Here is a 13,289-nt window from a genome sequence, read left to right on the forward strand (position 1 = left end):
ATCACCTGCTACGATTGTATTGCTTGTTAATGGATTTCTAAACAAGAAAACCTGTTTACTGGTTAAACTTGAGTGCTGTGTAAAGGATTAGTTTATGAAAAACAACGAAACTTTATGAGTTTTATGCACTTTTAGGTCAAACAACTTTTGTTGTCAATTTTAAACGGATTTTTAAAGGACAGATTGTTTTTTTCTCAAAATCGTGGTGTTTCTAAATTTTAATAAAGGGTTTACAGGGCTTTTTTAAACTACAAAGTATTTGAGCTTAAACAAATCATCAACGCTTATGGTGTTTAACAGTCCTAAGCAGAACATTTCTAGTTGTATGTTTTTTACTGGTAGACGGGTCTAGAATCCCTATTTTACACACCAGAATATTACTGTAAAGTTCATTTTAGCACTAAAATGTATTAACGTACGCTGATATAGTGTACTGAACTTATTTTAGTTAACGTTTGTTTTAAAGTATAATTAAATGCATATTTTATCTCATCAGTAAGGGAATTTAAAAGTGGATTGGAAAACATACTTATAGGCTAGCAGGGATGTTTTCTCATTAAATATTTAAGTCTAGGTATACACAAACGTTTCATAAAACATTAATTTAGCAAAGCCCTACTAGCGTATAGCGCTTACAGCAGCAAACGTTTACAGGTACACTCTTTATCAGCACAAGTTTCTTGACGAAATCACCAAAACGAAGTTATGTGTCCAAGTTTTTTTCGTGTGAAACTCAAACCTTTATAGCATTGTGGGAATTCTACAATTTAAATCCTACGACATGGCAAAGATAATGTTGCATTTGAGTAAGAAATATTAAAACAAATCGGCTTTAATAAACAACTAGATTGCATCTTTGATACGAAACAGCTGCGAATGTGTTGTTGTAGTTATAAAAAAGTGAAGTTGTATAATCCTAGTAGCCTATAGATAATTGCCCTGTGATTTTTTTAAAGCAACACGGTTAATTTAGCTAGAAGGCAGTTGACGATTATTGTAAAGCCCTTTGAAACAAAAGGTTGGAAATACATAACTATGGAAAGTCTAAACGTTGGTTTGTTTTGCGCAGTTAAACATTATAACGAGCGGAAAACAAGTAGTTTTATTAATGGAATTTTATCCTAGTTGTTTATATGTGTATTTGCTGGTATTGTCAGTTGTCGGTTATTTTTAAAGGAACGGTTTTGCATCAGTAGCTTATGTAACCACAAACAGCAACAGAACTGGTGTTTCAAGCAGACTTGGACAACATAGATTTATTTTAGCTCTTTAAAATTAGATTAGAAATAAAATTAGCGGCGTTTCAGTGTTTTCAAATTAGATTAGAATTAAAATTAGATCGTTTTGAGTTTTCTTAAATTAGATTAGAATTAAAATTGCCGAATTCCTAAAAAATCAAATTTTAACTAGAATTTCAACTAGAATCACATTTAATTATTTACAATCAATTTGATTTAATCGCAATTTATTCTTATAAGAACGTGAATGGTGTTAATGTGTGTGCTAATTTTTATGCCTTTTTAGACTGAAGAAATTACATACAAGTCGTTCAAACCAAAGAGTTTTAATTTAAATTATTTGTTTTAACTGAGAGACTAAAAATGCCGTTGGGCAAAGTAATATTTTTGGTAAAATCCGAATTAGATTAGAATTAGCCGCATTTTGCTCTAATTCAATGAATGAGAAAACTAGAATTATCTAGTTGCCCAAGTCTGGTTTAAAGCCTATGGCCACGCGAATTCCTCTGTACAGCTTGGAAACTTGACTGTACATGTGACCTGCCTTGTTTCAGCAAGCAGTCTGTTCTACCACAGAGGCCTTTCCAACGCCAGCTGTTAGAACGTTATCACTGTTATTTTTAACCGGGCGTCGAAGACTGCTGTCTGTTGATAGCCTTCAGAGGTTTTCTCTCCTTTTCTGTTGACAGCCCTGGCAAAGGCCAGATCATCGCCTCCGTTTTAATGAAGTGTGCTTTACCTTCAAACAGCTGTTCTGGTCTAAACATTGATATTAATTACCAAAGCGATGAAAAAAGTGTTTTTTGTTGGTACTGAAAGTAGTGTACGCAGTAGTTAGTAAGTTGTTCTTAAGACTCGGTTCAACAAATAAGGTATTTTGTAGCTTTTGAGGAATGAACATCAAAACCCACGGCCATAGACTAAAGCGATGATTGATTAGAATTGCATGCCTTAAGCATATTTGAACCTTATTGTGTCTAATCTAATCCAATTTAACTATAGGCGTTCTTTGGTGGTTAACGGAGTTGATTAACTTTTTTGTTACATTTTTAGTAGTGAATAAAGTTTAGACCAGCGTTTTCCAAGTTAAAAATTACCCAAATGAGCTGAAAAAAACAGTATTTAACTTTTGCAAATCTTTAAGTTTTGTCAGGAACTATTGTTTCGTAACAGAGGAAGCTTAAAGATGGACATTATTACATTTTAAAGCTGATTGTTGTTTTATTAGGCTGTAGAACAGTGGTTCCCAAACTGTGGTACGCGTACCACCGGTGGTACGCGAGAGTCTTTCAGGTGGTACGCGACTACGTATAAATCTGCGAAAACTTAAAAAAAAAAATTTTTGAAGCATATGTATAAACTTGCGAAAACTTTCAACTTTTAAAACTTTCAGATTGGGTATTTGCAATGTTGCGTTTTAATTACCTTTAATTTGAGGTTTCGCACGTTTATGACGTAACACTTAGCTTGTTGAAGATAATAAAACGTTAATTGTTAGCTGGTTTAATATGTAAGTAGTAATAAACTGAAGAGCAGCAGTGTAGTATTGCCATATGTATAATGATATTTCAATCATATTGAACTACTGTAATTTCTTTTAAAATAGAGGAATAGTGTGAGAATTTAATTTTGTTTAATTTAACTATACTAGGAACATGTCTAAACGAAAGTACAGCCAGACTTAGGCTACATAAACTACGGGTTTATAGCTATTGAACACAATAGAGAAGCTGTTCCGCAATATGTTGTTTGTATGAATGAAGGCGCTTGCTAATTCAGCTATGAAACCAAGCATACTCCCGACGACATCTCAACCAGCTGGTCGCGTAAAAAACAACTACATCCATCGCATTAAAACTATTTGCTGTGTTTTGCTTAATTTATGGCTTTTAAGTCTTCCTGGAATGATAGTTGTTAAACTCTAATACAGCTACATGCTCATTTTCTTATCTATATGCTAAAATAGGTATAGTTTGAGATATTCTAGTCAGATGTATCTTAGGTGGTACATGAACACTGTACAAAAGCTCAAAATGGTACGCGAGAAAAAAAGTTTGGGAAACACTGCTGTAGAAAGTTAAGCAGTACGTCATTGTACAGTTGTTTGGTTAAAATTAAATTGTTCTGTCAAAGGCAAAGACTTTTTAGCAACTAAAGTTTATTATGTTAAAATTCGTTTGTTTATTAATTATTCTACAGAAACGTGCGATTGTTAATCTTGTTTACAGCTGTGGCCAGTTTATGTTTGATCGATGTTTAGTAAAATGTTGCGATCGATGTTTAGTAATGATTTTGGCGCGGACTAGTTTGGGACACAATCTGCAAAGTAGCTGCTAAGGATCAGGATTGACTTTACGTTCTCGAGCAAGACGTATATAGGACAGTCCGACTGTCAGTATGAGGCAAACACAAATGCACAACAAGTCCTCGCATTAGGCTACAGCTTGTCTCTAACCACGAGATTGCAAACTGTTCTTCAAATGCTAACAATACAAAACACCCAAAGTCGCACACAACGCTGTGCTGAGAAAACGAAGCCTAATTCCCCCATGGAAATCGAGTCGACGTGAAGCCTAACTGGAACGGCTAAACGCGTCGCTCAAATGTTGGTTACAAAAGGCTGTGATAATTAAATTTGTGAAAATCGTAGGCCTACCCCTTTTTTAACGGTAACGAAAGGTACAGAACGAATCAAGTTGTCAAAATTAAAATCGCAAAGGATAAAGAAACAAACAATGTGCATTGTGCAACCTAAACGAAACATTATTTTATGCCCACCCGAGTTTGGGATTATTCCACGGCGCAGCATTTAAATAATTATTAAATTAACGCACATTATTTGGGTTAGGGTTTTGGTTCGGGTTGGTCAAGAATTATTATGTTTATTCTCCCAGTTTGCATTTTCAATTTTGACAACTTGTTCGTTACTTTGGAACACTATATACGGATCTGTTCATAAGTTTAATGGTGGAAATAACTGCCCAAATAGACGTTAAAGCGACATGCTTTTTTTCACTGATGAAGGCATTAGAAATTGCCGAAACGTTTGAAAATAAAGCATGTCGCTTTTAACGTCTATTTGGACCGTTATTTTCACCATTAAACTTATGTTCGTTACTGTACCTAACAAATGTGTGGTTTGATTCTAGACCAGCGCCATGATTTGTTTGAAAAATACTTTGACCCAATGTTGCGGCCACGGTAGAATAAGGTATGACGTAATACCGCTGCTACTCGCAAAGTTAAAAAATATTTTAAATAATATTATGTATTTTTAGTCATCTTTTGACCGAGGAGATATATATAATAATACTTGACCGACCCAAACCCAAACGCTAACCCGTACTTAACCCAAATAAGTAGCAACAGTAAACATTACGTCATACCTTATCCTACCTAACATTTTGTCTTTGAATTTCAAGTAATGTGCTATTTATGGAGTCGTTTAGTTTGGATGTGTCCAGAATAGGTCGAGTTAGACTTGGGAGTCTGACTAGAATTGTTTGAAAAAGTACTAAAGCTATTAGGCAGCAAAACGATTTGTGCTTTAAGTATATAACGTTTAGCTTTCCGAACAATAACCAAAGTTGTTTAAGTAAAACGCAAGATGTTGATAGGTCTTCACATCTCTTAAAACGTCGCATAATGAGGCGTATGTTGTAAGTTAGTCGTAGCACACGCTCAGCAGATTTTGATTGTATCAGGGGAGGCTTTTTATAATTTTATTCCCACAAGTATTTTCCTTTTATGATTTAACCATCTGACCTTAGGGTATATAAATGTGTATGTGTGTGGTTTAAGGATATATATGAGCGCAGGGAGGTTTATCTAGCAACGCTAATGAGTCATGGTTTACGATCACATTACCCAACCAAAATGCATCTACTTTACGTAATTTTAAGTAATGCACTGACTTTTCGTTACCGTGTTTGTAGGGTTAAACTTTATTTTTTAGCCATTTGTCAACATTTCAACGATGCAATGATTTCATTTTTTGCTTTTTTAACCTCTACATAGCTCAAAAAAAAAAAAATAAAACTTGATTTGTTTGGTGCAGGGATCAAAAGGGCAACTATTTTCGACAAGGGGCAGCATGGGAAACAGAAAATGATTTCGGGGGCCGTGTCAAAAAGAGGATCTAAAACCCACATAATACAATGCAAAATTTCTTATTTTTTAAATATAGCTGTAACGTATCTTTTACAAGCTGATAAGAGTAGGAATAGGTTAAGACAATGCTTCTTAAACTTTTTCAGTTTTGTTCACCCCCTAGCATCTATCTCCAGATTTCATTCACAAAAAAATTGGAATTAATTTTGTTTTTGGAAATTCTCACCTGTTCACTGAACTGGTTGAACACCCGGAATATCCGCCCTGCTCGCAAGCTATCGTCCATTTTTGACGGTTCACCCTTATTCACCCCTTTTGGTTAGTTCACCCCTGCAAAAATTTTATTCACCCTGGGGTGAACCATTTACCTGATTAAGAAATACTGGCTTAAGATGTGTTATTTATTCATTAAAATATTGTAATAGTCAAAAAAGGAAGGCAAAGCTTTTTGCTTAAACAGTTTGATGGAAAATGAGCCGCGGGCCGGATTACATCGCTTGGTGGGCCGTAATTTTCTTAATTTTGGTTTTGTAGCTCTATCGGCATTTTACTTTAAAGTATATTTGAAAACAAATCAAAGGGTTACGAATTAATTGTCCAGGTCTGACTTCACATATTTCGACCCAAGAAACATGTAAAACAAAATTACGTTACTTTAAGCCAGTGGTCGGGAAACTTTTTACCTAAGGAGGCCGTCACAGCCGAATATTTTAGGCTGTATTTCGATGAGAGTCATATTATATTTTTTAACATCTAATTCTAGACTCTGTAAGCGACCTTTGGCTAAGTTTGCAAAGCTTTGATTACTGATTGTCATGGTACGAACAGGGCCTTTTATGTGCAAAAAGTATTTCATCAAATCGGCTAACAGCCACGAAAAGACAAACAGGATTCGCGCGAACCGCGGAAATTTTGTTATCATACTTGTTTAAAAGAATTACAATTTGAAAGATGTCGTGGCCGCTTCTTTCCACAAAAGACTGGAACCGTACTACATTAGAAATTATTTTTGACGTTGATATGAGATGCCATCTGCGAACGCTTTGATGCAAAAATAGCAGAAAACGCTTTTTTAACTGTATTAATATCTAACGGACATTTGTGTATACGTCGTGACGTCATTGATTTGATGTTTCATTTTTAATTGCATGGATTTTGTATAGTTTAAATAGGAGAGCAAATTAGACCCATAAACTTCTGATCAAGAATTTTGGCCACAAAACGGTAACAACCACTGGCCTCTAGTATTCAGGTCGTATTGTTGCGAACTAAATATGATTTTATTCTTAAAGCAAGATACATTTGCCGTGTCGCTATATACTTTCAAAAAGGTAACAAATTAATTGTTCGCATGGTCTGATTTCACCTATTTCGACAAAATAAATTTGTAAAACAAAATTACTTGTCGCTATATACTTCTTGGCTATGCACTGATTTTATCAAAATAACTTCATTTTCAAATTCCTGAAACTCAAAAATGTAGCATACTTGTCTGATGTGCGTATTAAGTTTGACGCCTGAGCAAATGCAGCCACAGCCTCTCAGCTGGTGACGATTTGTTACGTCACGCCTGTCTTAGTTTGATTGACAGGCACAGGCGCCTTGGGTCTACGTCGATGTGTTAGGTCATCAGCCAGGGCAAAGGCCTTTGCTTTTACACGATAAACTACAGTTCAAAACGTTGTAACAGTTAGTAAGACTGCAGTCAGTGTTTCCTCTAAGTCTAAGGAACTTTCATTCTGTTAAAATGTTTATTTGGTGAGCATGAATGATTTTTGACTGAGCTAGCAGAGTCCTATGTTAAGTAGAAACTTTGTAAATGGGTACACAATTTAATAACGTACGAACAACAGTGTTTCCACAAAGAAGTCTTTGAATGTCTTTGAACTAAAAGTCTTTGAAAAATTCTATGTTCTAACAGTTTTTTCCGCCCAAATTATACTGGTTCTCAAAACGCATTATTTAAATATCTAGGTTTATTGTGCAAATATGTAAAAATTTACACTCTCCGTTTGCTAGCCGTTTTTATGAGGTAACAATACCACTCGATTGTTTCATTTTATCAAACCGAACTGAGGATCGTAATACGCTTAGTTACAGTTGAAAGAATAAAAGGGCCTATTGCTAGCTATTTAAAACTTAAGTAACTAGGTTAGAAAGGAATAAAGTGTTAGTCAAAACTTTCAAACAGTCGCGGTAACATATGCACTAAGTTTGGCGCTGGTCTAGAATCCTACCACAGTTATTAATTCACGCACAATATTTAAGTTATAGGGTGCGAATTAGTAATTAGCATTTGGGTGTGGGTGGGTCAAGTATTATTATATTTATTATGTAATATTATCGCATAACCCATCCTAACCCAAACGCTAACCCGCACCCTAATCCAAATAATGTGCGTTGTGGTAGGATTCTAGACCAGCGCCCTAAGTTTAAATTGTGTTTTACATCTTTAATCAGTTTTGCCAAAAAATTATAACAGCAGTATTTCAGACTCAAGAGTTATAAATTTATAAAGACCAGGTGAAAATAGCAAGATTTTTATTGCGTTACTAAAGGTTTAATAAAAACAAACAAATCCGGTGTTTTGTTATGGTTCAAATATGCTTCAAGCCTGATAGTAAAGGGTAATATTTCACCATTTGCTATTTCACCTTTACAGTTTACAGTTTGCTGCCTTTTTAGTTTTGAAATTTCGTAAAGCGCATGCTCACGTTGGTACCTGGTAGTTTTACGTGGTCTTGCTCGAGCTCCGAGTTTGAATGCAGCAAAACAAACCGACTCCGTCGAGTCCCAAGTCTGACTCCGCAGCACTGTTTGGACAAATGTTACATAAGAGTACAGAAATGTGGACAGAAATCTGTTGTGGACAGAAATCGGCGCTGGTCTAGAATCCTACCACAACGAAACACCATTTGGGTTAGGGTACAGGTTAGCGTTTGGGTTAAGGTGGGTCAAGTATTATTATTATAATATTACTTGACCCACCCACACCCAAACGCTAACCCGCATCCTAACTCAAATTTTTTGCGTTGATTTTAGAACTGTGGTAGGATTCTAGACCAGCGCCCAGAAATCTGTTGGCAGTGGGTTAGGCCTGTATAAAGATACACTTAATTGGTCTTGGTTGTGTAACAAGGAGACGTTGTTCATTGTCCATTTATTGGTATTTATCCTTTTGTTTTTAGGTTTCGAATTTGGCATGTAACAGAACTAGGGGAATATAGCTTTGAGCGTACGTTGATAAACAGCTTGTTTGTGATAGTTGAACAGCTAAAGTTGTTGTTGGATTTATCACTGATTTATTCTCCAGGAAGATATCATCCGAAGTTTAAATTTAAATAAAAGTTTCACAAAAGGTAAGATCAATTTATTAATGTGTCATAGTTTACACAAAAACAAAAACAGCACAGATTTTAACTTCTTATTTTGGTGCGCCTATGAGGTAGAACCAGATGACGCCAAAAACTTGCGTCATTACATGAAGTCGAAAACAAATAACCCCGGGAAACCTAAGGTACCTTTTGAGTTGGTGCACTTAATAAACGTTTAAACTGACTTTTCTTGAATACACTATCCAACATCTTGCTTTATATTTAAAACGCATAATTTCAGATTATTAATAAGACCTTAGGCTGTGTACTGGGAAAAAAATGTTTGCAATTAAGCATTCGTGTTATGTTAGTTTACTCTTTATATAAGGGGAATCAGGTGGCACTGTATAAAGACAAATTGTGTTGAAATCTTGACAAGCTTTCGCACAACCCTGCTTCATCAGGTCAAAGTGTTTCTAACACAATTTGTCTTTATACAGTGCCACCTGATTCCTCTATTTAGAATTAGACAAATACGGCCATATACAAAGATCTTTATATAAGACATGTCAGTTGTCGGGGCTTCCCCTACGGCTGCACGTCATAGAGTGCATAAACAAGAAGTTTAACGACGAACAGAAATCAAGAATGGTGTATGCAACTAAAATCCGTGTTTAAATACATTCAAGGAAATCGTGCAGAAGCCTAGTAAAAAAGAAAAATTTCTTGATGCGGCAAAGCTGCAGCAATTATTTCACCAGAACGCCGCTCCGAACTGTTTCGGCTTGCTTTTTACCACTGAGTATAAAACGTAAATCAGTCTACGGACGGTAACCGTTTTTAAAATCAATAATAATTTTATGTACCGTGCATTCGTGCGCGTAAAACCAATCAGTTTTGAGCAGAGAGAAATTTTAATTTAGGCGTTTTTAAAGTATGTCAATTAGGAAACATATTGAATTTATGATATTCTCCACCCTTCACCAACGAATAAGTGTGCTAAAAAAAGAACTTATGCCATTTGGTTTAGTCTGGTTCTCATATTGTAAAATAACGCTGAGTCGTTTGGTAGACCTAAATTCACCGAGATTTTTTTCTTCAACAATTACTAATTGGCTCAATTGATTCTTACGTTCAATGTTAACGGAATTTTCTGAAGCACCACCACCATTCTTCCCGCTTCTATTGCATAAAAGTATTTTGTACAGTAAGAGCTGTGTTGGTAGTGACGTCACAATGTCTTTGCGCATGCGCAGCATTAATTCACTTGTATTTAGTCACTGATTTTTTTAAGGTAAAACATTCTAACGTTATGCTTTTTAATCGCTGACCGTCGTTTAGACTTTAGAGCAGTGATTGCCAAACTGTGTGCCGCGGCAAACTAATGTGCGTCAACAGATTGTCGAAACTTTTTGTAATTTTGGAAAAGAGGGTATTTGGCATACACGCAAGCATTTTGGACTTAAGTATGCACTATTTGATACAATTTAATAATTTATGAGATTTACATATAGTTTATCGTGTGTTAAGGGCGACTGTAAAATTACAAGTGTGCCGAGAAATAGTTAAGATTTTATTAGTGTGCCGCGATCCAAAAAAAGTTTGGGAAGCACTTTTAGGAAATAATTTTACTCTATCTTTATCTTTTTTCCCTCACTATCTTCTCTTTTATTTCCTTTTTTCTTTAGCCTTTCTCTCGATTTTGTTAATCCATTTTTCTTCTCTCAACAACGAACCATTTCCAACATGGCATCAGATGACGAACAACACCTTCAGGTAAAACTATATCTTCGCAATCGCTTATATGTCTTGCAAGCCCTGTAACACAAAACATGACACCTTTTTACGCATTTCCATTTTTTCCAATTTTTTTTTCAATTTTTTTTGATCAAATTTCAACTGAACAACAATTTCAAATGCTGACTAGTTTTTTTTTTAATTTTGTATAAAAATTATCTGCATTTTTGATCGATTTTGACTAAAAAAAAATTTTGACCTAACGTGTAAATGTTTTAAGTCAAAAAATAATCGCCCTACTTATAACACGAAACATTACACTCTTTTACGCATTTTCTAACTAATAAACCTAGCTCGACTGGCCGAATTGTTGGAAAGGTTTTATGTTGTCGATTCTAGTCAAACTGAAGGGACTAGCTCCAGCTTGCGTGATCAACGACAAATTGTTCGTTTTATGATAAATTTTAGTCATTATTTTTCGTATATATGTTGTATAGAGCTCTCCAGGTTTTGATAGTCCTATATTTTCCCGAAAAAAGCCTAACCTTAGGTGTTGCGGATTGCGCTTTGCACTAAATCTCTCGCCTAAATTCTGCAGTCTTTGTCACAAGTTGTGCGGAAAAAAACGCTCAGATTTCATTTAATGTCATCTTATCTTCGTACAATCGGCATTTGAATGATATTCTTAAAACTGAAAAGCTGGTAAACCCTACTACTAACTAGCTGTGCAAGTCTGCAGTCAGCAGCCGTCATGTTACTCGCTCGTCTTATCCTGTGTAAACTCAAATTCGATCTGCGAAAACTGGAGCTTGACAAATCGTCCTTGAAAGCAGTTTTGTGACGAAATTGTAGCTTTGTGCTCATTTTAGCCCCAAACTAAAGGATTTAGTTTTGCGGATTGCGCTTTATAGTAAATCCCTCGTCAAAATCACCTAAGCGTTCAAATCATCAAACTTACCCCTGATTTTTAAGTGCGTTTTAAAAATTGTATTTAATATATGTTGGGAACCACTTTTGTAAAGGCCAATTTGCCTTAAATCATCCAATTAGCTCACAATTTAAATCCCCGCTCTTTTCTTATCGCCGTAAAGGACGAAAAAGGCAAAAAGCCCAGAAAGGAAAAAACAAACGGCGCAAGCGGAAAAACAAAGAAGTTTCTGGTCAAGAAAAAGCGGCCACGTGATGGCGCTAACGTGGATAAGGAAAAGGCGATCAGAAAAGCGAAAGCAAAAGTGGCAAGAACCAAATCGCAAGAAAGACTCGCTAACCTTCCGAAACCAAGCCTTAATGGAGACTATCAAACAGTCGAGCAGCAGAAATCCGACGGCTATACTGTTCTAGAAAGTTCTGAACTCGATGACGTCACAAGCGAAGTGACGAGGTCCTACGTCACAGATGACGTCGATAACCAGGTGGACTAGATTGGCGATGTATCTCTGCTTGCAATCATCCATTATTCATCGGCTATTTTCGCTCATTTTCTAATTCAAGAATTTTGATTTTCCTGTGCTTGGCGATTTCTTTGCAAGCTATACCTTAATATCAAGTGGAATCATTTTATTTTCGTCCATTTTCATTGCAACTATTCTCATTTTTGTCACGAGAACGTATTTCTTGTTATAGACATCTCCTACCTTCAACCGTGCCTCTGACGATTTGTTAAACACGTCAATCGACAATGTTATGGATGCCCGGTAATATCGGATCGGAGCCGATACTCGATTTAAAAAATTTCAATCATGATTTGCGACCCAGCGCAGTGATTGTACCTTGAATGTTAAATTTATCATGAAATAGCAGATTAACAACTGGATTTCTTAACGCTAAAACCCTAAAACTTAGGAAAAATACTTCTGATCGTTCCAATTTCCTTTTTGCTTGCTTGGCATAGTAATGACGTCATTTGGTTTCAGATCGTGTTACAAAACAAATTTCACTCATTCTCCATAGTATCGGTTTAACAATGTATGGAACACATTCCTTTTGCCTTCCAGTTTTTACTCATTCTCCATAGCATCGGTTTAACAATGTATGGAACACATTCATTTTGCCTTCCAGTTTTCATTCATTCTCCATAGCATCGGTTTAACAATGTATGGAACACATTCATTTTGCCTTCCAGTTTTTACTCATTCTCCATAGCATCGGTTTAACAATGTATGGAACACATTCATTTTGCCTTCCAGTTTTTACTCATTCTCCATAGCATCGGTTTAACAATGTATGGAACACATTCATTTTGCCTTCCAGTTTTTACTCATTCTCTATAGCATCGGTTTAACAATGTATGGAACACATTCATTTTGCCTTCCAGTTTTCACTCATTCTCCATAGCATCGGTTTAACAATATATGGAACACACTCATTTTGCCTTCCAGTTTTCACTCATTCTCCATAGCATCGGTTTAACAATGTATGGAACACATTCATTTTGCCTTCCAGTTTTTACTCATTCTCCATAGCATCGGTTTAACAATATATGGAACACATTCATTTTGCCTTCCAGTTTTCACTCATTCTCCATAGCATCGGTTTAACAATGTATGGAACACATTCATTTTGCCTTCCAGTTTTCACTCATTCTCCATAGCATCGGTTTAACAATGTATGGAACACATTCATTTTGCCTTTCAGTTTTCACTCATTCTCCATAGCATCGGTTTAACAATGTATGGAACACATTCATTTTTCCTTCCAGTTTTCACTCATTCTCCATAGCATCGGTTTAACAATATATGGAACACATTCATTTTGCCTTCCAGTTTTCACTCATTCTCCATAGCATCGGTTTAACAATGTATGGAACACATTCATTTTGCCTTCCAGTTTTCTCTCATTCTCCATAGCATCTGTTCATCAATGTATGGAACACATTCCTTTTGCCTTCCAG

At 35.7% G+C, this 13,289-nt stretch overlaps 1 protein-coding gene across 1 annotated transcript in view; it reads left to right on the forward strand.

Annotated features, from left to right (window-relative positions):
• The first annotated feature begins 8,542 nt into the window (after nt 1–8,542).
• The window catches only part of LOC146146316 (uncharacterized), a 137,381-nt gene continuing 132,634 nt past the window's right edge, over nt 8,543–13,289 (forward strand). Inside the window, exons 1-3 of the mRNA XM_083389939.1 lie at nt 8,543–8,707; nt 10,351–10,438; nt 11,491–11,811. Coding sequence (XP_083246065.1) covers nt 10,409–10,438; nt 11,491–11,811 — 351 coding nt within the window. The 5' untranslated portion in view covers nt 8,543–8,707; nt 10,351–10,408. The remainder of the gene's footprint in view (nt 8,708–10,350; nt 10,439–11,490; nt 11,812–13,289) is intronic.

Source organism: Ascidiella aspersa, chromosome 5, assembly GCF_963924565.1.
Source record: "Ascidiella aspersa chromosome 5, kaAscAspe10.2, whole genome shotgun sequence".
NCBI classification, from domain to species: domain Eukaryota; kingdom Metazoa; phylum Chordata; class Ascidiacea; order Phlebobranchia; family Ascidiidae; genus Ascidiella; species Ascidiella aspersa.